This window comes from Fringilla coelebs (assembly GCF_963513975.1).
Source record: "Fringilla coelebs genome assembly, chromosome: 9".
Taxonomy (NCBI): domain Eukaryota; kingdom Metazoa; phylum Chordata; class Aves; order Passeriformes; family Fringillidae; genus Fringilla; species Fringilla coelebs.
The window spans coordinates 8,435,883-8,458,808 of NC_140067.1; the positions used below are offsets into that span (position 1 = coordinate 8,435,883).

Consider the following 22,926-nt stretch of genomic DNA (forward strand, 5'->3'; position numbering starts at 1 on the left):
TTTTTCTGGGTTATTAGTGACACTTGTTGAAAAGAAAAAGCAAGGAAGTGAGGGGGGGTCCCGCAGGGTGGGAAGGAATGTCAGAGCTGGGGCACTGCTGGACTCCCCCTGTTCTCCTCCTGTGGGGAGGGGACCTGGGGGACACCACGCTCCTCTTCACTGGGGAAGTGTTTTACCCATCTTGATCTCGTTTTTTCCCTCCTGGGCCGATGGAGATGTTTTGTGCCTGAGTTCCCTCCCACGCCCTACCTAAGGGGACTGTCAGGTTCAAGTCACCGCGCCCCAAATTCCCCTCCGGCTTCGGCGGGACAAGGCGATGAGGCACCTCCTTCCCGCAGCAGGATTTGAATAACCAGGTGAGAGCATCGGCCTTCCTCCTTCGGGCGTTTGATAATTGACCAGGCGCTCATTCCTGCGGCAGGGCGCCGTGCCCGGGTCTCCCTGCCCCGCTCTCCCTGCCCGGCTCTCCCTGCCCGGCTCTGCCTGCCCGGCTCTCCCTGCTCTGCTCTCCGTGCCCGGCTCTCCCTGCTCTGCTCTCCGTGCCCGGCTCTCCCTGCCCGGCTCTGCCTGCCCGGCTCTCCCTGTTCTGCTCTCCGTGCCCGGCTCTCCCTGCCCCGCTCTCCTTGCCCGGCTCTCCCTGCTCCGCTCTCCCTCCTCCGCTCTCCCTCCTCTGCTCTCCCTGTTCTGCTCTCCCTGCCCGGCTCTCCGTGCCCGGCTCTCCCTGCTCTGCTCTCCCTGCCCGGCTCTCCCTGTCCGGCTCTCCGTGCCCGGCTCTCCCTGCGCAGCCCGGCCCCGCTGCCACCATGCCCGCCCGCTGCCTGCTGCTCCTGGGGCTGCTCCTGCAGCTGCCAGCTGCCTTCTGCCAGCAAGGTAAGGGCCTGACATCCTGAAAGAGGCAGGGAAAGGCAGCGAGCCCCCGGCAGGCGGGAGCTGCTGCTGGGGGACAAGGGACAACAGTGCTGGAGTGTCATGGGAGGGAAAATTCATCCCTGCTCCTGCCTGAGCTTAGCCCAGGATGGGTGGGTGTCCGTGGGGTTTTGCTGGAGCCAGGATATAGAGACTTTCTACCTGTTTTGCAGAATTGCCACCTGAGGTTTATCTGAGGTGCTTGCACAGAGATAAACTGCTCTGCTTTACCTCTGGCAGGACTGTGCACTGAGATGAGCAATCTGTTTTCTGAAGGCTTTATTTTTCTTTCTTTTTTCTCACTCTTATCCTTGAGCAAGTGTTGTTCTGGGTTGCTCCCTGAGCTCTCTGATCCTCCTGTTAATCTGTAATTTTGATCATTGCTGAGGAGAGGGAGCAAATATTTTCCTCAGCAAATTGACCTCCTCTTCTCTTCCCAAAGACTTAAGGGGGAAACTTCCCAAAATAATTCCTAAAAATAATACCCTATGCTAGGGTATTATTTTTAGGAAAATCACTAAGGGCTCCTCTAGTGCCAGAAATAATGAGGAGTAATTAAAACTCTTTTGGTGCCGCCAAAGTCCCGGAAAATTCCCTCCCCCTTTCTCCTCCTGATGCCCCAGCCCTGACCGCTCTTCCTGTGTTTGTTTACCAGCTTGCTGAGGATTTAACAGTCTGGAGTGTCCATTGTCAGCAGGGTTGAAAGTTTTGCTTGGAAAGAGTAAAAAAAAAAAAAAAGAGATCCTTTAATGAGGATTCAGAGCCTGGCACAGCTTCCTTAGACAGCAGAAAAGACAGACCAGCCAAAGCTTTCCAAACACTCAGAGAAGATGTATTTAAAAGCAGGTCTGTGTCTTCAAATTAGCTGTTGAGTATGGAAGTGGAATCGCAACAAGTGCACAGGCTTATTTTGGCACTGGCACTTCCCTTGGTCTGGTTTGTAGCTGCAGATGTGAGGAGACACATCTGCCAGGGCTGCAGATTCCACACTGCGAGATCTTGTTTGTGGGGGAAAACCCCATCATCACCACGGGGAAACACAGAGAGGAGGGGGCAGAGCCCGAGGGACAGGCTGGCCCAGGAGGGGCATCCCCGGTGAAGCATTTTTCCAGGAACACAGTCCTGTTTCCACAGGTGAGACTCATCCTTTCAGCCATCCCTCCTGGCAGGACAGCAAGGTGTGCTGGTGGGACTGCAGCCAGGCAGTGCCCCGAGGGCTGGGACCCAAACATTTACTCCCTGAATAGATCCTATCAAGCTCCTGCCTTATCCCTATTCCTCCTTTCTTATGCCCGTGCAAGTTTCCCAGCGGGTATTTCAGCCCAATGCAGAGGCCTTTGCCATTCCCTTACCATCCTTATCTCCCCCTGCAGCCAGGCCCTACACCATCTCTCAAAGCCAGAAACCCTTGGTTTTGGTTTGGTGTTTTCCCTTTTGGCTTTGGATGCTCTGGAATCTGGTGGAAGCAGCCACAGGAGTGAGATTTCACTCACAAAACCATCCAGTACCTCCTGAGCATGCTTGCTCCAAGGAGGTCTGCTACCACTTTCCTTCCCCACTCCTTTCCTGGAAGATCACGAGGTGCAAATTTGGCGGTTTAAGTCATTGCTGACTTCATTCCCTGGTTGCCCTTGAACTCCCTTAACCCCAGCAGGAACCTCACCAAGGGCTGGACCTGACCGTTCCCCCATCCCCCCCAGGCTTAGGCTGGAAACCCTGGGTTTGGCAGGAAAAATAAGCTACAGCTAATAAATAAATGTGGCCAGCAGCCAAGGGCAGAGTGAGGGAGGATGCAAAGTGAGCCAAAATTCAGCAAGGAGGCAAGAGGTGTGTTTGGGGCTGCACTCACAGGGATGGTGGGCAGCAGGGCTGGAGCATCCTCGACCACCAGGTAGGACAGGAGGGGACTGACCCCTCTCTTCCCCGCTGTCACCACCCCTGGCTGCCACCAGCAGCTGCCTGCTGATACAATGGTATTTCAGTGGAAACACGCTGATACAAGAGGGAATTTCCGTCTGAGCTCCTCCTGCTTGAGTTTCTGCCCCAGGACCTTGCAGAAACACGAACAATGTCTCTGTGGGTAGAGGGGGCTGGGAGATGCTGCTCAGGGCTGTTCTCACAGCACCTTGCCCAGCAGTGCCACTGCTTTCCAGACTGGCATTGCTGGAAGTCAGCTGGCCAGGCTGATTTCACTTCCAAGAGGAAAAAAAAGAGCTGTGCTCTGGGGGTTGAGGTTTTGCTGTTATTTTATTTATTATTTTTTATTTAAAAGTCTCTGGCAGTAAAGACTCCAGGAGCTGGGGATGCTACCAAAGGACAGTCTCCCTCCCCAAAATCAGAGGGAGGAGAGCTGTTAGCAGCAGAGCCAGTGTGAAGCTGTCTGTGGGTTAGGAGTTGGCACGTGCGGAGCACGCAGCCTACTCTTACTACTGCTAGTAAAGATTATTTTCTGTTTCTAGCAGAGGGTTGTCTCCTGTGAGACAGAGGAAGTGTTCAGTGCCAAGTTCCTGAGGGAGACTGAAGTATCCACTGCTCATCCTAGGGCAGCTGAGCCTTGCAGGTGTCCCTGGCTGGGTCTGGGTCTGAGTGTCCTGAGGCTGAGGCTGGGGCTGGCAGGTGTCACCCTCCACCTGCCCCAGCTGCCCCTGCAGAGGGACCAGGGTATGTGCAGGGGTTGGTGTTTTGATCAGCAGCTGAGGAAAGCTGGGTCTGAGTAAATAGTAATTAAATCTCAAAGGCTGTATGGACAAGGTGTCCTTTAGTGCTGATGTGATGGCACTTAAGGATGGGTTTGACTACTCTGAATGCTCCATTGTCCAAAATCCAGGGGAAGGCAAGGAGCAGCCATCCCAGCAAGGGCTGGGACAAGGTTTCCTCTTCTCACTGCCTGCCCTTGCCTCCTGTCCACATCCAGGAATTTGTCTCACAGCCTTCCCACCCGTGGATGGATTCCTGCTTAGGTCTGGATAGAGAAAAATGAACCTGTCAGTCTGTTCCATTCCTGGGGGAAATGGGGCTATCCCAGCCAGCTCCCTCCCCTCCACCCCAATGCTGCTTGGGCCCCAGCCAGCCCCACCTGTTCTTTGTGCTGAGGTTATTCCTCTGAATGCCTCAGCCTTCAATTTCTGTCATAAATAATTTGCTGCTCTGGAAACTTGTTGGATGGTGCATTTTACCAAAATCCACAATGGCAACTTTTTGCTGTGGGAGTGGCAACCCAATCTTACACTCACCCTGTTACAGAGTCCTTATTTTACCAGTCAGTATTTGGAAAATACCCCAGGAATGATGTCTGTGGCATCTGGGGACAGAGAATAAGCAGTTTGCTGAAACCCCTCTGCCTTCCTTCATTTAGGAAATATTCTCCTTCACTGCCTTCCTCCACATCCCCCAGGCCTTTTCTCCCCCATCACAGGCTCACCAGCCCCCCAAGGTGCATGGTTATGTATTTGTATGTGGATGTCAGTGTATATGGGGCCCCAAAGCTGCTAGGCACCACACCCCACATGCAAACACCAGTGAAAACGCTGTTAATTGCACTTTATTTCATTGCTATCACCCAGGTGAGCCTGCCTGAACCAACAGAAACGTTCTGCTCAGATTTTCAGGATCAAGCTCTCATCTGGACCTTGCTGAAGTGGGATGGGAGGAGCTGGGCAGATGAAGCCTGAGGATGAATTTCTAACCCTGTCCCGTTCTCTCCCTGCAGCCCGGGGCAGCCTCCAGCCATGGTCGCAGGGTGTCATCGCTGTGGTTGTGTTCCTAGTCCTGGTGGCCATCGCCTTCGTGGTCAACAGGTTCTGGTGTAAGGATAAAGTGTAAGTGTGGCAGGCGCCTCTGAGCTGGGCTTAGCTGCACGTGTCCCTTCCAGCAGCCTCTGTGCATGTGCCAGCGCTGGGAACACCGTGCTTGCTGTGCTGGGAGAGCAAAGACTCCCTGTCCTCATCTCCCTGTCCTTTTGTCCCTGTCCTGGTCTCTGATCCCTGTTACTGATTGCCAGGTGGGAGCTTGCACCGTACAAATGCTGCCGTGAGAAAAGAAAGCATTCTGCTGGAAACAGCAAAGCCACAGCATCGTGTCTGGATCACGTGGGAACGTGTTCAGGGACCTGGCCCAGCCTGGTTTTCTGGGCCTTTTGGGGGTGCACTTACATCCATGGGATGTGCCTTACATCCATGGGATAATAAGTCTGAACCAGCTTTTTATGTAAAGCAGGCAGAGCCAAGTTGTGAGAACACACTGAGAGGAGCTGGGAGCAAAGGAAGGTAGTGGCACTGACAGTACCCTCCACCTGGAGCCCATGGCACAGGCAAAAGTGGTGTCTTTATTCATCTGGAAAAGGCTCTGTGGGATGGGTTAACTCTTGCCTGATGCTGGCCAAGCAGAGTCACAGGCTGCTGCTCCTGCTCAGCTGAGCAAGGCCAACTGGCTAAGTTGCAGTAACCTGATCTTGAACCTGAGCCCAAAAGCAACAGGGGATGAAGCACCCACATCTGTTTCCTGGGTCCTCTGCACTGGTGGGGCTGCTTTAGGCTGGAGTCTTCTTGCACCTGTATGTTCCTGCAGCCTCTCCAGGCTGGGGAGGTGGGCAGCTGGCTTGCACTCTGAGCATCAGCAGTCAGCTTTAGCCCCAGAGGCAGGCCCCAGTTTAAGCAGGTCCCTTTGGGATGCATTCTGGGCCAATGCATGATACAATGTGTGTTTACATATATATATTTATATGGTCTGATTTGCCACTGTAGTCTTTGTTTCCCAAAGAGGAACCTTTGTCCTCAAACTGAAGGAACCCCCAGCCCATGGAGGGGCAGGCAGGGGTGGTGTTTCCCACTGCTGCCTGTGCCTGGCTGCCTTTTCCCAGCCTGGAGGCAGAGGATGCTGAGGAGGGCTTGAGGAGGGAAGGTGCCTTGTTTTAATTAATCTGGCCTTTCTTCAGAAGAGCGGCAGCAAGGCTCAGCAGCCTGGAGCCCTGCCAGCTCTGTGCTGTCACTGTGACAGCAGCTATCAGCTCGAGCCACTGCCTGTTTATGCCAGGCTGTTCCTTGGAAAAGCCTCTGAAATTGCCCTTGGGCGAGTGCTGGAGGAGCAGGGCCGTGCAGGCAGGGTGGACCTGCATCCCCCCTCTGCTGCCAAATACCCCTGGTGCTGCTCAGGCTGCAGGCTCACTCCAGAGCCCAGCCTTTGCAGTCTGGCTCCAAACACCCCATCCCTGCCCAGTGGCTCCTTCTGCAAGCAATCCAGGCTCACTTTTGAGAGGGAGCAGCTCGGCTTTGCTCACATGGATGTGCACAAGGACAGCCCTCCTGCGCCAGGGCTGAGGCACCAGCGGAGCCCTGACTGCTCTCTCTGTGTGCATCGGGATCCACAGGGGATTATTTTGCAACAGATTACACAGAAGTAGACTGGAAAAACCAGTTAGCAGGAGGAAACAATCCCACGTATTGACAATGAGTCCTGCTGACTGCCAGCAGGGTGCCGGGAGTCACGGCTGCGGAGACAGGGGTTGGCACTTGGCACAGCCTCTGCAAACCTGCAGTGAGGGAGTTTCTCCCTGCCCTTGTCCTGCTGGGAAGGAGGCTGAGCAGGGTGTGTGAGGACAGAATCACATCCAGGTCGTTTATTGTCTCTGTGGTGTCATCACCTGTAAAGGGGCTGCTCCCCTGCACGGCTCCTTTGCTGCTCCATCCAAACTCCTCTCTTCTCTCCCTCCAGGGAAAATGCTGAGAACGTGGTGAGTGTGGAGGACAAGCCAGATGCTGTCACATCCAACGGCCATGAAGGAAGATACGTATCAGCTGCAGCTGACTTCAGGTGAAGGACCTGCTCAGACTTCTTCCCCATGGCTCCCAGACTCTGTTCTGTTCCCCTGGGGACAGCTCAGACATGCAGAGCTGTGGTCTTGCCCACCCAGGGTCTTGCACATTCCATGCACCTATTTTGGGGGCCTTTAACCTTTCCAGGGGCTAAGCCCGAGGCAGTGAGGGAATATCCCCTTCTCCCTCATCTCTCCCTATCCCTGCAGCTGAGCCCCACAATCCATCCACCACCTCACAACCTGCTGCACCACATTTTTTCTTGTGCTACATCACAGCTTTCCAACAGAGGAAACCACCAAAAGTGGCCACCAGTCACCACCTGGATGGTGGCAGCCAAAACAGCCCTCACTAACAATTAGAGCAGCTCCCACCCCACACTTGGCTCTGGTCCTTTCAGGGTGACCCCTCCTGTGGTCCCCCTCTCACCCCTCACCCAGTGCGCAGCTGGCACCAGCATGGTCAGGATGTCAGTGGTGGCTTTGGGGGCGCTGGTCTTGCTGGGACTGAGCTCAGCATTGCACTGTCCCTCTTGCTGCAGGTCCAAAGAGAACCAGCACGCCTACGAGAACACCGTGGAGCCCGAGGAGAAGGTGATCACCACGGCCATGTAGCAGCACCCACCCACCGCCCTCCTCTCGCCCCCGATCCGCTTCCCGCTGCTGCGAGGGGCATTGTCACAGAGACCCTCTGCCCTGGCACCCCCTGGGACTGAGGGGCCCTGGCCTCTCCAAGCGCCACCACCTCCTGATCTTCTCCTTTTCCAACCATGGGACATGCTCTTGTTCCTCTGGGGCTGGTGTCCACACGGGCACTGGTCCCCAGGAGAGGTCTGGAGGTGCCACCTCTCCTGCCTGGTGGTCACCCTGCCTGGTTGTCTCAAGTCCCAGGAGGGTGTTGACCTGTTCAAGACACAGAGGGGATCCTGCTGAGTGCCTGGGACATCCCCAGGCCCCCAGCTGCCCTCCAGGGAGCTGCTGATGGAAAACCTGCTCTTTTCTCCCCAGTTCACCCTCCTTTTTATGACCTAGACCATGCATTTTAATGTCAGAACTAACCTCCCCCTCTGTACATATCTTCTCGGTGAGCAATAAAGAGAATTGTTGCCTATGACAGCAAAGAGGGTCATTCTGCTAATCAGCCAAAGGACCTTCTGGCATCTCACAGCTCCCCCAGCCTTCAGGCAGTTGGGAGAATAAAGGACATCAGGGAATGCTCAGCATTTGGACTGCCCCAGAGTGTCAAACAGACTCACAGGGAAGTGAGAGCATCATTCCCCTCCCTTTGCCAGGTGGGGTTACTGAGCCACAGAAACAATCCTGCACTTCTCAGTGCTCCTCAGTGGGTGAAAGGCAGCACTCCCTGAATCCCACTGACCCCAAAGTGCAGCCCTACAGCCAGCTGGGAGCCATTTCCAGGCTGGAGGCTGTCCATGGCAGTCATTGATCAGTGCTGCCAGGAAGTGGCCGGGGGCTGCTCTGGCCAGTGCTAGCAATCCTGGAGCAGCTGGCCATAGTGCAACCTGCTCCTGCCAGGCTGCTCATTAACCAGGGTCTGCCTTTGGCTGTGGTGGGGGCAGTGCCAGGGTCACCATGGGAGCAACAAGCATTTCTGAGCTGTGGCATTTGAGAATTGAAATGAGAGACCTCTGATGCTTTGGCCATTCCTGGAACATGAGTTACTCCAGTGGCATGAAGGGTTCTCTTCCTGACCAGTGAAGAAGGACTCTGCAGCCAAGGGCAGCCCAGCTGGAGCAGCACTGGGGTGGGAGATTTATAAGAGGGCATTTTCGGCAGCCCCTGGGAGCGAGGTATTTCTAGGGCTCTGCTGTGCACTTCTCAGAGATGAAACTGCTGATGTCCCTAGCAAGTGGAGACACAAAAATTCAGGCAGGTGTCTTCCAGTAACAGCCCCACCTCAAAAGGCATTTTCCCTAGAGCCTGAGGTAGGTGAATGTTTTGAAAGTTCTCCCAAAGACTTGGCATTGAGAAATCACAGCTCCCACTGAGGAATTGGATGGGAGCAGAAGAAATCAGGCAGAAGGGTTAGAGAGGTCAGGCCCTCAGATGTGAAGGCAGGGCGGCTGCATCCCCAGCATCACGTCAGAGCTGTTGCCATCTTCCACCCTCCCTTGGGTAGCTGGAGGCTGTGCCAGCCCCAGGCTGGGTCCTGCAGCACCCCACTTGTGCCCCAGATGGATGCTGCTCCCCTCACACGTGCCAAAAGTCATGTGGGTTTGGAGAAAGCCAAGCTCCTCAAGGTTCAGTGGTACTGCTGCACTCAGCAGGGTTTAAGGATTAGTCATTGCCTGTTCCTGCCCTGTCAGCACTTGGGCTGGGGGTGTGGCAAGAGGAAGGGAACCCATTAATTTTTTACCTTTCAGTTGCAAAAGAAGTTAACAATGTCATCCTTCTAATGAGTAACGACAGGAGTCCATTCCCTGCCCTGTGTACACAGTGAATGTGTGACAGATGCCCGAGCTGCTCACCCTGCAATGCCTGGGTGTGGGTTTGGAGTGCAGGTGTGCTCAGAGGGTCTCAGTGTCCCTTTCCCCACGGATCCCTGCCATGCTGTAAGTCTGAGCAAGGACAAGGCTTCACTGCTGGGCTTGCCCAGGACCTTCCCTGCTTGGTCTAATCACAACCAGTGCCCCTTTGGAGTTCACTTCCCTAGGGAAAGCGCCTTGTGCAGGAGCCAGCGCCATGTCCTAGCAGGATCTCACCTCTGCACTGTCCAGAGTGCTGTCCTGCCTCAGTTTCCCTTGTCTGTGGGAAGCCCAAGCTGAGGCTGACTGAAGCTGCCTTCCCTCGAGCTGTGCAGTCACTAGCAGATGCTTCTCGGTGTGATCCTAAAAAGAACAAAAGGGAGCGAGCATAAATGAAATTTATTGTTGGAAAATCTTAATTAGATTTTAAGCCCCAAAGGGAGAAAAGTGAGGTATTATCTGACACAGCTAATGAGTGTTAAGGGTCCATTGTTATATTTCTTGTTTACCTTTCTGTACTGGCTGATACAGCCCAGATCCTCGCCTGTACTGCCATAATTAGGATATCTCATCTCTTGCTGATAGGGTCGGGATGCTCTTTAAAGCACAATGCTGTCTCATCCCTCCCTGGCAGGATGAGCGTGATTGGGAAGACAACTTCTGGTGTGCCAGTGCTCGAGCCTCCCACACTGTGCCCATGAGCTGGGGAATGTCCTCCAGAGTCCAGGCTCTACCTGAGACCCCCAGGTGAGGGGCACATCCCACAGCCACAGTGACCTCTCTGAAGGGCCCTAAGCCAACTTGCCTGAGGGCCAAATCCTCCCCAACACCTCTCCCCACACAGCACAGGGGATGAAGGTGTCCTTCACAAGCCTCCCCACGCCCACCAATGAAGGGTAAGGACACCACGAGTTCTCCATCCTACTCCCCATTCCATAATGCCATTACCTCTGAAGCCTTGGACTGCAGGAAGATGCCCAGGGTTGTGTTCTGCTGCAGACAGGATAGTCTCCTTTGGGGCAGAAGATATTCAGGGTGGGTTTTTTTGCACCCCCACTTTGTTACAAGGTGTATCACAACTTTTCTTTGTGACCTAGGAGGGTGCAACCCATCTCTTGGAAGCCCAGACAATGAGATATCTTGTTGAAAGCCACCTTTACTCTGATGCTTCCCTTATCTCTCCTGAGGCTCTTTGGCTATGAGGTTTGAGATGTTCCTGTTCCACCTGTAACTGAAGCAGTTTGGGCAGATGGACTCCTATGACATAAATTATCCCAAGGTAGATTAATTACAAATATGCTGTATTCAGGCAAACTGCTGCTGGAAGCACCTCTATCCCTGCACCTGAGCAAACATGGGGCTTATATCCTGGAGCTGGGCACCTTGACACCCAGGAGGTGTGATCTGGATCTCCAGAGGAAAACAGGGAGCCTGTCCCAGCCCCGTGTTCCTTTGGGTGGGGAAGAAGCCCAGCCACCCAGGTGGAGTCCAGGAACACAGCACGGAGGGGTGGCTGTGTGTGGGCAAGGGGGCTGCAAAGTTTTTGGTCTCGATTCAAGCCACTGAAAGCCAGCAGAAAAATACCATCCATTGTTGGTTTATACACCCGTAGTAGCCAAACAAACATCCCCGGAGCCTGTCCTTATCACTTTATTACACCTGCTAGAGTGAATAGATTAAAGAGGATGGGGGAGGGGGGGAGAAAGCTGAAGAATCCAGCAGAAAAACTGGGTTTTGGGATTGTTAATTATTCTCTGGGGTCTCTAATCTTTAACTGGCAAACAGCATCACTAACTGTCTTAAGGCCCCTCCTGGAACATCCTGATAATAAGCCATCTGCATGAAGGCACCCCGTTATCTGCCCTCCTCCAGCCGCCTGTGACATGGCTGGAGTGGGAGATAATGAATGTGTGGTGTGTAATAACGACACGTCATTCATGATTATCGGCCTGATACCCAACCTTTTAGCTCCATTGTTTGTGCTTCAAAAAGAAAAAAAAAAAAAAAAAAAAAAGGGAAAAAAATGAAAAGGAGAAGGGAAAAAAGGAAAAGGGAAATTTTTGGTGCTATGGATTGTCCCGGGGTCCCCGAGGTGTCTCCGTGCCAAAGGGGCTGGCTCTCGTAGCATCTCCCAGGGGGTTTGTTGGTACTCGGGAAGGGCTCGCCCTGGATTGGCGGCTGCTGTAGCCATGGTGACGGAGGAGCGAGCTGAGACAGCGCAGAAATGTCACTGCCTGCCAGGGAGAGATTCGGGGCAAACGCGCGGGCGATTAGATCTGTGTCGCTGCCTGCTGCCCGGCTCCTCACACAGCTCCTTCGCTGCTCTCCCAGCCGTTTGGTGCTGGCTTGGCAGAGGAGGTTATCTCGTACAAGCTGCTGTCCAGAAACTGCCACCGTTGGAAGGTGGGGGGATGCTTGTGCTGCTCAGTTTGACCTGGCTAAGCGGAAAACTGGAAGGGTTTTCTCCTGGTTGCTGCTGCATTAGGGCTTCACGGTGCATTGCTGCTGTGAGACCTTCCCTCAAAAGCTTTGGCCCTTCAAACTGCAAACCTGGCTTAAGCATGATTCTGAACAGGAAGAGATTTTAAAGTGTTTGGCTCTGCTTACCTCAATTACTGTCATCGCTGCCTGGAATAGCAATCCATTTTTTGCATCAAATGTCAGCAGTTTCTCCTCTCTTTCCCAAGCAGATTACCAAGAGCCCTTTCCCTGGAGAAAGTCTCTGCTGGAAGTGGTTGGGGTTTGGCCATTCACAATCTGGCAATCAGAAGGACACTTGGAAACCAAATGGGCAGCTTTGGACATGGCAGTGAAAGGGTGATGGCCCCAAAACACAGGGCTCTGTACAGTCCAAGGGGTGGGCAGCAGCTGGGGGTCCTACCCCCCATTCCCAAACCAGAAGAAGCTCTAGTGACGCCTCTAAGTGCCACCAGGTTCCTTTTGGAGCCCACCACCAAGGAGACTGGGATGGGTCTCTGTGGCCAAGGGCACCCAAAGCTCGTTTCTTGGACCGCCTGCTGGAGAGTAGAGGAGCAGAGCTTCAAGATGGTTTCCCTCTTCCCAGAGGGGTGGCTGAAATGTCTGACAAATAGGATTTTTCAGCAGCAAAAATGTGTTTTTAAACCACTGCCTTCTGAAGGCCTCGCTGTGCTGGAGCTGGGGAGGAGGACAGCAGAAGTCTGGGCTTAGCTTTCAGACCTGAGCCCACCAGCAGTGCCAGGGTGGTGGCTCTGGCAGCTGCACAACCTGCCCCCAGCCTCCTCCTGTGGGCGAGAAGGGGAGGGCTGGGAGAAGAACTTGGTCTTCAGCTGCCTTGCAAAATAAACACAAGCTGCACCTTGCTGGTTAATCTCAGCATCCCTGGCCCTTTTGGTAGCCACAGAGCCAAAACAAAGGTCTGGATCCAGCCTGGGGACAATTTTGTTTCTCAAACTGAGGATGCAGCAGGCAGCAGAGATGGGGAGCAGGAGGGCTGCAGGAGTTCAGTCAGATGGGGAGATGCTCAGGTTTGACTGTCCTGACCTGGCCATCAGCAGAGAGCTGCTCAGGCAGACAGACAGACAGGCAGACAGGCAGACAGACAGAGGTGGTTTGGATGTGTTGGTGCCTGCAGTGGTTCTGGGGATGCCAGTGCTGGGGGTGAAGGCTGCACAGCCTTGTCTGGCACAGTGGCATGGCACACATGCAGGCCTTGGTGCCTTGGTTTCCCCACTGAGTGCCCGAGCCCTTGCAGTGACAAACTTCCCCTTCTGGGCTTTGGGTAGTGCCCAGACACACGGGGGACTGACAGAGTGGCTGCTCTGCTGGGGTGGGGACAGGGATGTCCCCAGGGACAGGACACATCCTCTGCCTTGCTGGGCCTGGCCGTGCTGCCTGCCAAGCCCGGGGGTTTTACCAGGACCAGGGAGGATTTTTCTGTGTCTCCCACTGCCACCTACTGATCCATCTCACACCCTGGACCTGCAGCTCACCCAGCTGGCCTGCCGGGACTGGTGCTGGGGAAAGGCTCCTTGTACGCCCACAACAAGCCCAATTCCAGGGCCAGTGCTCACCTGCACCCCTTGGGCAGGCCACCCTGGAGCTGAGCAGCCAATTCTCAGCCTCTGCAGGACAGGGTTTGAAGCAGACTCACATTTCTTGATTTATTTTGCAAGCTGACTTTGTTCTTGCCACCATCACTTTCGTGTGTGCACTGTGTATTTCTGGTTTGCTTTGTTTGACCACAGATCATTTCAGTTGTTTCCTTGCCACTGAAATGCCTGGAGTCACAGGTGAGGTGATGGATGATGTGGGATCTGTGGAAACAGGCTCTACAGGGTGCATGGAAACAGTGCTTGTGGCTTGACAAAGCACTGACAGGGCTGCACCCTTGGGCACAGCCTTGCCTCTGTCCTGCTGGGCCCCCAAATGCAAAGGAAGCCAAAGGCATGCCTGGAGATCACCCCCACGAGGCTTTATTTTCATTTCAGAGAGCAGAACAGTGCTGATCACAGGCAGTGAGCCAATTGTTTCCTCAGGTTAGCTGGTGGCATTTTCTGTGCTGGCTCCTGGGCACCCTCAGCTCAAGGAAGTTCAGAGCTGGGGCAGAAAAGAACCACAAGCATTCATCTCCATAATGGTGGGCACAGTGCCAGCCCCAGAGCAGGAATTGGGAGGGTGGGGTGGGTGATGCAGGGAGGCCCCTCCTGGCCAGGCACACCCAGGCTGGAGGCAGGGCAGGGGCTGTGCTGGGGCAGTGCCCAGGCTTGGGGCATCCCTACAAACCCTGCTGGGTGTTGTTCACTGCCAAGCCCAGTGGGGAACTGACGAGGGGACAAATCTACAGGCAGGTGACAGAAGTTCTGTCAGGGAGCAGGCTGGAGATGAGGAGATGAGCAGGACATGGAGGATGCTCCTGGAGGTGAAGGAGCCACAGCAATGCCGTGGTACCCCCTCAGCAGCACTGCTCCCCTTGCAGGGAGGGGAACTGAAGCTGCTGTGTGAGCTCAGCAAGCCCCTCTGGATGATGGTAGGGCAGGGGTTAATATGGGAGAAGTCTGTTTGGTGATCACCTCTTAAACCTCTGCGTGGAGGGTGTCCCTTGGGAGAGCTCTTGCCCCCCTGCCATGGCACCCTGTGGGATCACAAAATCTTCTTCAGACGCAGGTGTATCCCGTTGCTGGACCTGAGGACGATCTGTGGTACCATTATGGGAAGCTTGGATGGGTCTGGGTAGAGCTCGAAGCGCCGCAGGGTCAAGGCCAGGGCCACCTTCAACTCATTCATGGCAAACTGCTGCCCAATGCAGTTCCTGCAGGGAGGGGACACGTGCTCCCATTGCTGCCTTCCTCCCCAGCCACCCTGAGCTGGACTCACCCCCTGTGAGAGCTGGGGCACCTCCAGCTGCTGTGAGGTGACACCACGGCTTATCTCGTAAGCCCCTGATGCACCCAACTCTGTAGGGGGGATTGCTGTTTATTTCATTATAAACACTGAATAAAGATGTGAGATTGAGAGAAGAGGGGCTTACTTCACTTGGAAGTGCAGCCAGGAGGCAGCTAAAAGCCCAGACACCTCCAAAAGGTTATTTCTGGTTCTGTGAGGTGATCCTCTTGCAAGCTACTGAGACCTCAGTATCCTACATCAGTCTACTGATACAGCATGGAACACATGGAGACTTGGCCCCTTGGCACTCAGGCACTCTGGGATTCATCCCTGAACAAGGGGGTGGTGTTCCCAACACAGGCAACAGAAAATGTAAACATCTCCACAGAGCCACAAGAAAAAATGTGTGAAATCCTACAGTGACCACAGAGCTGATGGAGCATGGAAATCCTGTTACAGGAGATGCTGTAATAGGAGATCCTGTTATGGAAAGCCTGCTTGAGTTGGCCAAGCCAGCCTGGCTTGTGGAGACTGAGGGAGGATTAGCCTTAGGAGCTCACATCTGAGCTAAGTGTCACATGCAGGGCAGCCTGATAGGAAGGAGAGGGATGAAGGATCTCCCACCTGGATCCAGCAGAGAAAGGCAGGAAAGCATGGGAGTGCCTCTGTGCTGACCTCTCTGGAGAAAACCTCAGGGGATCATAAACCTGTGGGAGCAACAAAGACCATCTGGTCAGTGTTTGGTGTGATCTGAGCAGCACCAGGTCCTTCCCTGGTGCCCAGGTTAGGGCTGGATGTGGCCTCTGCTCTTGCTGGGGGAGCTGCAGATGACAGTCATCTCTCCACAAAGCCACTGAGTGCATCTTCCCCTTGGACATACCCAGGTCACCCACTACAATGCCCAAGATGCCTGCAGGTGTTTTCTCATCCATGGCAGCAAGGATCAAGCCAGGATCCCTCCATTCCAGAGATGCCTGACCCTTGCTCTCCAGACAGCCTGGAGAGAGGCAGCTATGCAGCCTTCTTCAGCCTTTCCAGATATTTCTTGAAGCCTCTAAAATTTCACCTTCAAATCACACACTCTCTTGTGGGGCTTGGGACTTCTCATCCCATTCTAAGTGAGTGCAGGGCAGCTGAAAGCAGCCAGAGCATCTCTGTGTCACCGTGCACAAAGAGAGACCATTGAACATCCTTTCCCAGCCCTTTGTCACATTCAAAGCCTTTGGGGTGTTTGGTAACTGGATTGAACTTTGTATTTAGATGTGGACTGGTGTAATGACAAGGGGGGGGAGAAAAACCACAGTAGGCAGGCACAGGCTGCCTTCAAGGGGAATGGATGTCTGGGCTCAGAGATCACCCTCCCTTTGTTGTTATCAAGGTGAAATACCTCAGGGTCCTCCCACACATTCCGGTTCCTGTGAATAGCAAATATGTTCAGTGCAACATGGCAGCCTGTAAAAGAAAAGTGAGAAAAAGCTCATGACAGCTCAGAGTGAAAATGAAGGAGAGGTGTTTTTGGGATGCTCTCCCTCCCTGGGCTCTGCAGGAGATCTGGCAGGGGTCTCCTGAAAACCTCACACATCAGAAACAAAGACCTCAGAGCTGGGTCCCTTTTTGTCTATCAGTGTGTCACTTTCACTTGGCCAGGGACAACACTCCACAAGTCCCCTCTGAGCTCTGGAGCACATCCTTGGACTCTGGCCACCCCTTGAGGCTCACTGTGGCAGCAAGCTGTGGTAGCTCCATACAGCTACAGGAGAGAAGGGAGTCTGAAAGACCCTCCAGCCCCTCCACACAGAGCAAGGAATCCCCCCTTGTCACAGACAGCAGCATGAAGGACAGATAAACTCAACAGACCTGCTGGCAAGCTGCGTCCATCAGGAAATGTCACGGGTTTGGAGAGCTCTCGGGACACGCTAGTGACTGGTGGGAACAGGCGTAAGCTCTCTTTGATGCACATCGTGGTGTAGGTCATCTTCCCAAGATCCTCCCTGAAAGAAAACTTGCTGAGGATGCACTCAATCCCTCTGTCTGTGTCACTGACAAAGCTGTTACTGGTCTGTCCCAGTACAGACCCCCGAGGGGAACCATTTGCCCCTGATCTGGACAATTGGCCACCACCCCCTGGATGCCTCCTTCCAAACAATTCCTCAACCTCTGAACAGTCCACCCATCAAATCCTTCTCTCTCCAATTTAGGGCGAGGAATGTTGGGATGAACTATGTCCAAGGCCTTCAAGGGTAAATTAAAAGAGTTCAAGATGTAGGAGTAAGAAGTCCTAGCTCACCATTCAATGGTGTCTCTGTCCCCCAGGATGCCCTGGATCTCCTCCCGGCAGCGCTGCTGGTGCTCAGGGTGCAGTGACATGCAGTACAAGAGCCAGGAGAGCCCACTGGCCACGGTATCGTGACCCTCAAACATGAAGGTGTCCACCTCAGCACGCAGGTCCTCGTCAGACAGCCCAACTCCATTCTCATCCTAGGAAAGAGGAGAGCATGTCATCCCCAAGATCTTTAATTTTTATACCCAAAGAACTTGCATGGTTCGGTGTCTCTCGTGCTGATTCACCCTCGGTGCCACACAGTTCTGTTCTCTGGCATCTGGTGCAATCATCTCCAACATTTACCTTGCTACAAAGAAGAATGTCCAGAAAATCCAGGCGCTTCTTCTTCTGGATCTTTTCAAGCTCCTTCTCATTGGAGAGCAACATCTTTCTTTCTTTTATTACCTGATCTGCACAGAGGAGAGGTCAGTTGTGTGCATCCTGTCCCTCCAGAGTACCCTCATGTGCTTGACTGCTCAGTCATCAGCCTGGACTCTCTTTAAGGTGTAACCCTCTGGCCAGTCCATGCTGTAACCTTGCTCTGAGCCACTCCAGGGACAAGTGGCAGAGAGGTTCAGCTGGGAGACAGGGCTGGGAGAAAGGGGCAGGAATACCTGTGTGGGTATGGGCCAGCTTGCAGGCATCCTGAAACGCATGGCCATTGCGAGTGAAGACGCAGAAGACATCCTTGAAGGACAAATTCCGGATCCTATCGCTCAGGAGGTAGGTCAGGTCAAAAACAGCTTTAATATAATAGTGGGAGTCGCTGTAAGGAGACCGAGAGCAAAGCTGGTGTCAGCAAAATGAGCGGTGAAACAGGAGCGCTCGCTTTCCCGGGGTTTGGAAACTCAGGCACTGACCTCTGAGTCTGACAGTTGGAATTGAAGCTGAAGGCACATTTCATGATGCTGTCTAGTGTCATCAAGCTGACATCCTGGAAGAGCTCCACTGACCTCCTCTCTGTGATCCTCTTGTCCCATTTATCCTAGAGGAAGAGCCAGGGTAAGGAGAGACAGACCACCTTCTGTGGTCAGCTCATATTTTCCTGTCCTTCTTCCCAGATCCACACTGCTAATTGCTTTCTCTTCTGGAAGCAGAGGGCCTAGCTCATGATATATTCTGTGAACCTAATCTAACTCTCTGCACATTTCTTTTCCCAGATATGAAAGGATACACATGAGGGTATGGAAGGGTATTCCTACAGTGGTTGATTTTATTGGCAAACAAAGGGAAAGAATAAGTGGAACGTCCAAAGGAAGGTGAGGAGAACAATTTTCAAAACTACTCCAAAAAATCAGTGGAAGTAGAAACTCTAAGTGCTGTCTCCTTCTCTTACTCACTGTTTATTTTCACTGTTTCACGGCTGAAAGGTAAAAGCAGCAGGACTGGGGATTCTTACCAGCATCACTTTGACTGAATCTGACATCAGGGTCACGTAAGATTTCAGCACATCGTAGTGAAAGGCTGGGGTGAGCATCTTCCTGTGCTGGGCCCATTTGCTTCCTTCCAAGATCAGCAGCCCCTTCCCTGAAGCACAAAGAGCAAAGGCACAATCAATTCCTGCAGGCTCTGATCACAGCTCTGACAGCCTTGCTACTGCTTTTGGCTTACCAATCCAGGGAACTAGGAGTCTGTAGAGTACAGTATCCTTGGGTTCTGTAGAGTAGAACAAATATTAGAAATGTATGAGTAACTGATGAATTCAACACAACAAAAGAGAAAATTCAGGATAAATTTGCATTAGATTTTGCCCTCTAAATCACATGATAGACTTAATCTCATTTAAATTCCTAAAATACTGTACCGCCAGAGGTGAAGTTTAAAAGTGATCATCTACAATTATGACTGCAGTGGACTTGAAAAAACAGGGAAAGTTACAACAAGAAAATGTGTGTGGAAAAGAAACAGCCATGGCAAATTCCAAAACTGAGAACAATGGATGGGAGTCACTGGGAAGGGCCATGCATGCACCACTCATATGATGCACAGAAGGGAGCAGAGAGGAAGACTTATGATGCCTTCTTAGAGCCATTGCCATGGCAGCTCACACTTTTTACTGGGTTTACTGGGAAGTACAAAGACTGTGGTGGCAGAAGCCATAGAAGACAGTAAGACAGGTGACCCTCAAACTGGGAACAGACAGGAAACTGGAAGGAAGAGGTACCTCGTCTCTGTTTTGCACAGGAATACACGCTGCTCCATGAAACTTGGGGCAGCCTGGGAGTTCGTGAAGAGGAGCAAAAGAAGAATTGCAATAGCTGTGAAGGAAGCTGGCAGAGGGGATAACTCCAGGCAAGTTTCCCAATATTTTCTTGGTAGTAAAGTGTCAAAGACTTCTCAAAACTGGAGGCAGAGACTCACCTGGTCGGCCAAGTATGATTTTGGCATATTCAGGATGGTGAATAACTACAGTAGGCATGATTGGTCCAAACCATCTGGGAAAGGCATAGGGGTATTCTTCTCCCCATGACACTAGTTGGTGTAAAAATTTCTCAGATTTTAACTGCAATGAGAGTTAATCAGGGATTAATTAAGGCAGAAAACGAGGAGCATGCCAGGGAGAGGAGAAGTTCTCTATTGGGAAGTGAAGGAAGAGTGGGTGGACTTGCCACACAGGGGCTTTGATGCTGCAAGTGGAGGAGAGGGTGAGCATTGCAAAAGGACCATGCTCAAGAGGCAAAGCTGCCTGAGCCACCAAATCCCTGCAGCACAAGACAGCTCCATGGAGAGTCCCTCTCTGGGCTGGTGGCAGCTGAGACCCTTTAAGATGGCCTGGGCTTAGAGCAGCTCCATGTTGCACTTGGGAGCTGCAGCTGGCATAGGCAATGCCAGGATGTCTGGTGGACAGGCCAGGAGGACCAGGGCTGTCAGCCCTGTTGCCCAGTTTCAGCAGTGCAAGGTGGGCATGCAGTGTGAAAGCAAAGCCTCTGCACTATAGCATGATGAAAATGGCTGCATTAAAACACCCTGCTCTTGTGGCCATGTCTTCTTCAGCAGCTGTGGGGTAAGACACTCCTTTTGGTAGAAGGTTTAATGTAGCAAAGAGACATTAATTATGATTGTTCATATTTAAATAACTTTATGGAAGTCCCATGACTCTTTGTTTAGCAACAAAGAAAAGAGCCTGATCCTTATTTTTTTGCCAAATGATGCACACCACATATCCAGCACCCTTTTCTCCTGCCCTGCAGAACCCTTGGCACTCCCTGTGAAGAAGCTCTCTCCCATAGGAAGAAACAGGAGCAGGGCACACCCACACCCCATCCAGTCCTTCTCCATCCTGACTGATACCTTGCCCAGCTGGGACAAACCCACCCTGGCTGAGCCCAGCTACTCCTTACCTGGTGATTGTGGCCATGGAACCAGTGTTTTGGGGGGCCAGGGAATGCCTCCAGAGCCTTGGTGAGCTTCTTCCTCTCCCAGTAGAACTGGAGCACCTTCAGCAGCACAAAGGTTACACCAAGCAGCACACACAGCTGCAGGATGGCAGCAGAAGGTCTGGTTATGTTGTCCAGCAGAGATGCCATGCTGGGCAGGGACACTGCCTTCTCCTGCCTGTTTCTCAACTGCTCCTCTCACACCTGAGCAAGGTGGGGAGCTCAGTGCAGGTAAAAATCCTCTCCCTCCTCCTCTGCAGGAGATGAGCCTGGTGAAGTGAGGCTGGCAGCAATTTATAGCTGCTGGAACATCAGGGCAAACATTGCGTCAGCTCAGCCTGTGCACCCAGTCCACCTTTGACCTGATTTCTGCAGCCTGTCCCTGCAACCTGGGGAGCAACCAGCCTCTGGATATTTTCTGCTTTTGCAGAACTCCCAGCGGGGCTGTCACACCCAGCTCAGTCCTCCACACCCAGGTGGATGAAGAGAGGAGGGAGGAGGTGAGATGCAGGCAGGCAGTGGCTCTAGCTGAGCTCTGCGCTGTCCTCAGAGGGTTCAGGCGTGGAAAGTGTTCATCTGCCCACTGGAAGTGAGGAACACACAGGCCACCTCTTCTCAAGGAGGGGGCTGCATGGGGTCAGCCACCTGCACCTGTGACAGCAGAGCCCTGGGTGGCTGCAGCATCACCCAGCCAGAGAGTGGGCGTCACTCCAGCAGCACACACGGCCCGTGGCCCTGCTCCCCAAGGGCTCCTTCCATGGACCAGCCAGGAGACAGGACTGCTGTCCAGAGGAGTCACCATGGTCAGGAGATGAGACAAGGAGAGGAAAAGCTGCAGAGCAGGGATGTGAGCTGCAGCAAGGTTGAGAGCACATGATGGGGAGGTGTGATGGCAGGGCCGTGTTCCCTCTCCAGCCCTGGTGAGCCCTCCTTCCTCTGTGCACGTGGCATCTCACCTTCTCCAAAAGGGCTCTGCATCCCTGCATTTACCCCTCAAATGCAGTGCTTGGTTGGGGCCCAGGTAGAACCCTCCTTGCAATCCCTGTGCAGATCCTGCTGCTTACCTGGGTTCCCATCCCATAAACCCAGAAACCTGGAATGGCAATGTGGAGTTGGTGGAGAGCTGGGGCTGGAACTCTGACATGTGTGGGTGACTTCCATGCATATTGTAAAAAGCAGGATCCCCAGATGGGCTGAAATAATGTCCCATTTGTGTCTTGGGATATTATGGGTTATCAGCTGTGGAGGCTCATAGTCTGATAGGCTGCAACAGAGGGGCTGCTGGACTTTGTGAGTGCTTCCTTTCAATGTAACTTTCAATCTCTGAGACAGAGGACTTCTGATGTTTGGGCACTTCCCTTTAGTTTTATTCTAAAATATTCCATGTCCCACATTTTCTGCTTGTAGGGTCATTTTGCTGAGAAAACCCCAGTGTTTATCTGAGGTTCATTGTCATTGCCTTGGAGAACATCCCTAGCAGGCACTACACTGAGCAGTGCTACCTTTTCACACACTTGGCCATCTCCATGAAAATTAGTGTACCTTTTTATACTGAGCCAGCTGTGTCTGTGTGAAAGTTCAGGGCAGAGTTAAAAGTTGATCTTTAGGAGGCAGAAAGCTGTAATCAAGTTAGGCATCTCTGAGGGAGGGCTTTGAGCATAGCCAGAGCATAAGGGACCCAGTTTGGCCTGACAAACTCATGTGAAGACCTGCAGAACATTCATAAATATTATGATGCTGTGTAGTTGGGTCCCTCCCAAGGTCTGCACAAAGAAAAGAGGGAGGTGTGATGGTTGAGCCTTTGTTCAGGGCCAGTGGAGCTGTTTGGAAGGTCCTGTGGTACCTACATCCTTACCAGACTGACCAATCTGTATTTGGCTGGCACCTGTCAGCAATCCCCTACAAAATAACACATAAATCCCCCCAAAGCCAGAGGTGGAGGGGCCAGGCTGGTGGATGGAGTTTCTGGTGCAGCTTCCAATGAAACTTTAATAATAACACAGGAATGTTTAGTGCTGACAAAGTCCCTGGAGAGTGAGTTTGACCGTGAACGGGGTCAATTTTCACCAAAGTGGCTTCCTCACAGTTATAAATTAACCAGTAAACTCTGGTGAGTGGGAAGATAGGGGATATGGTTTGTCTTGAAGTTCGTGGGAGGTGTCAAGTGCTGAGCTGATATGGAGGGAACATAGGGGACAAACTGGCTAAACCCATTTGTGGGGATTTGGAGCAAGAATCTGATTTTTGGTGATAGCAAAACTGGGTTTAATCCAGCCTCGAGCCTCTGCATTCTATATTTCACTGGTAGAGGGGAGAGAAAAACCTTTCTTATGTATTTCAGAGGTTTCACAGCAAGAGAAACCATGAACACTCACAGCCTGGGAAAGAAAACTCAGGGGGTTTTGCTGGGGAAGAAACGAAGAAAGTTCAAAAGGCAAAGTTGCTGCAGAGCTGCAAGTGAAGAAAAGTGAAGTGGGGCAGTGTTGGTTTGATCATTGTAAGGGCCTGGGACAAGGCCAGAACCATCTGTTAGCAGAGAATCTACAGCCCTGGTGATGGAGAACTCCAGAAGAAGATCTCAGCATGAAAGAGCAGGTACAAGGGTTTTCTGATAGCCACGGTGGTCTGGGGAGGCTGGCAGGGCTTGGCTTGACCTTCTGA

The 22,926-nt window shown here is 52.8% G+C and overlaps 2 protein-coding genes across 2 annotated transcripts; one reads left to right on the forward strand and one right to left on the reverse strand.

The window, feature by feature from the left end:
- Positions 1-803: 803 nt before the first annotated feature.
- Positions 804-7,501, forward strand: PDZK1IP1 (PDZK1 interacting protein 1; the record flags this gene model as incomplete). Its single annotated transcript, XM_084211233.1, has 4 exons — positions 804-870; positions 4,616-4,724; positions 6,616-6,714; positions 7,258-7,501. 4 exons carry the CDS (start codon positions 804-806, stop codon positions 7,328-7,330), a joined length of 348 nt encoding a protein of 115 aa, XP_084067359.1. The 3' UTR covers positions 7,331-7,501.
- A 6,821-nt stretch (positions 7,502-14,322) lies between these two features.
- On the reverse strand, positions 14,323-20,415 carry LOC311156747 (cytochrome P450 4A25-like; the record flags this gene model as incomplete). Its single annotated transcript, XM_084210967.1, has 12 exons — positions 14,323-14,491; positions 15,190-15,272; positions 15,953-16,017; positions 16,423-16,556; positions 16,853-17,043; positions 17,192-17,298; positions 17,503-17,654; positions 17,749-17,873; positions 18,288-18,415; positions 18,500-18,544; positions 19,250-19,391; positions 20,230-20,415. The coding sequence occupies 12 exons, from the start codon at positions 20,413-20,415 to the stop codon at positions 14,323-14,325; spliced, it is 1,527 nt and encodes a 508-aa protein (XP_084067093.1).
- Positions 20,416-22,926: the final 2,511 nt, after the last annotated feature.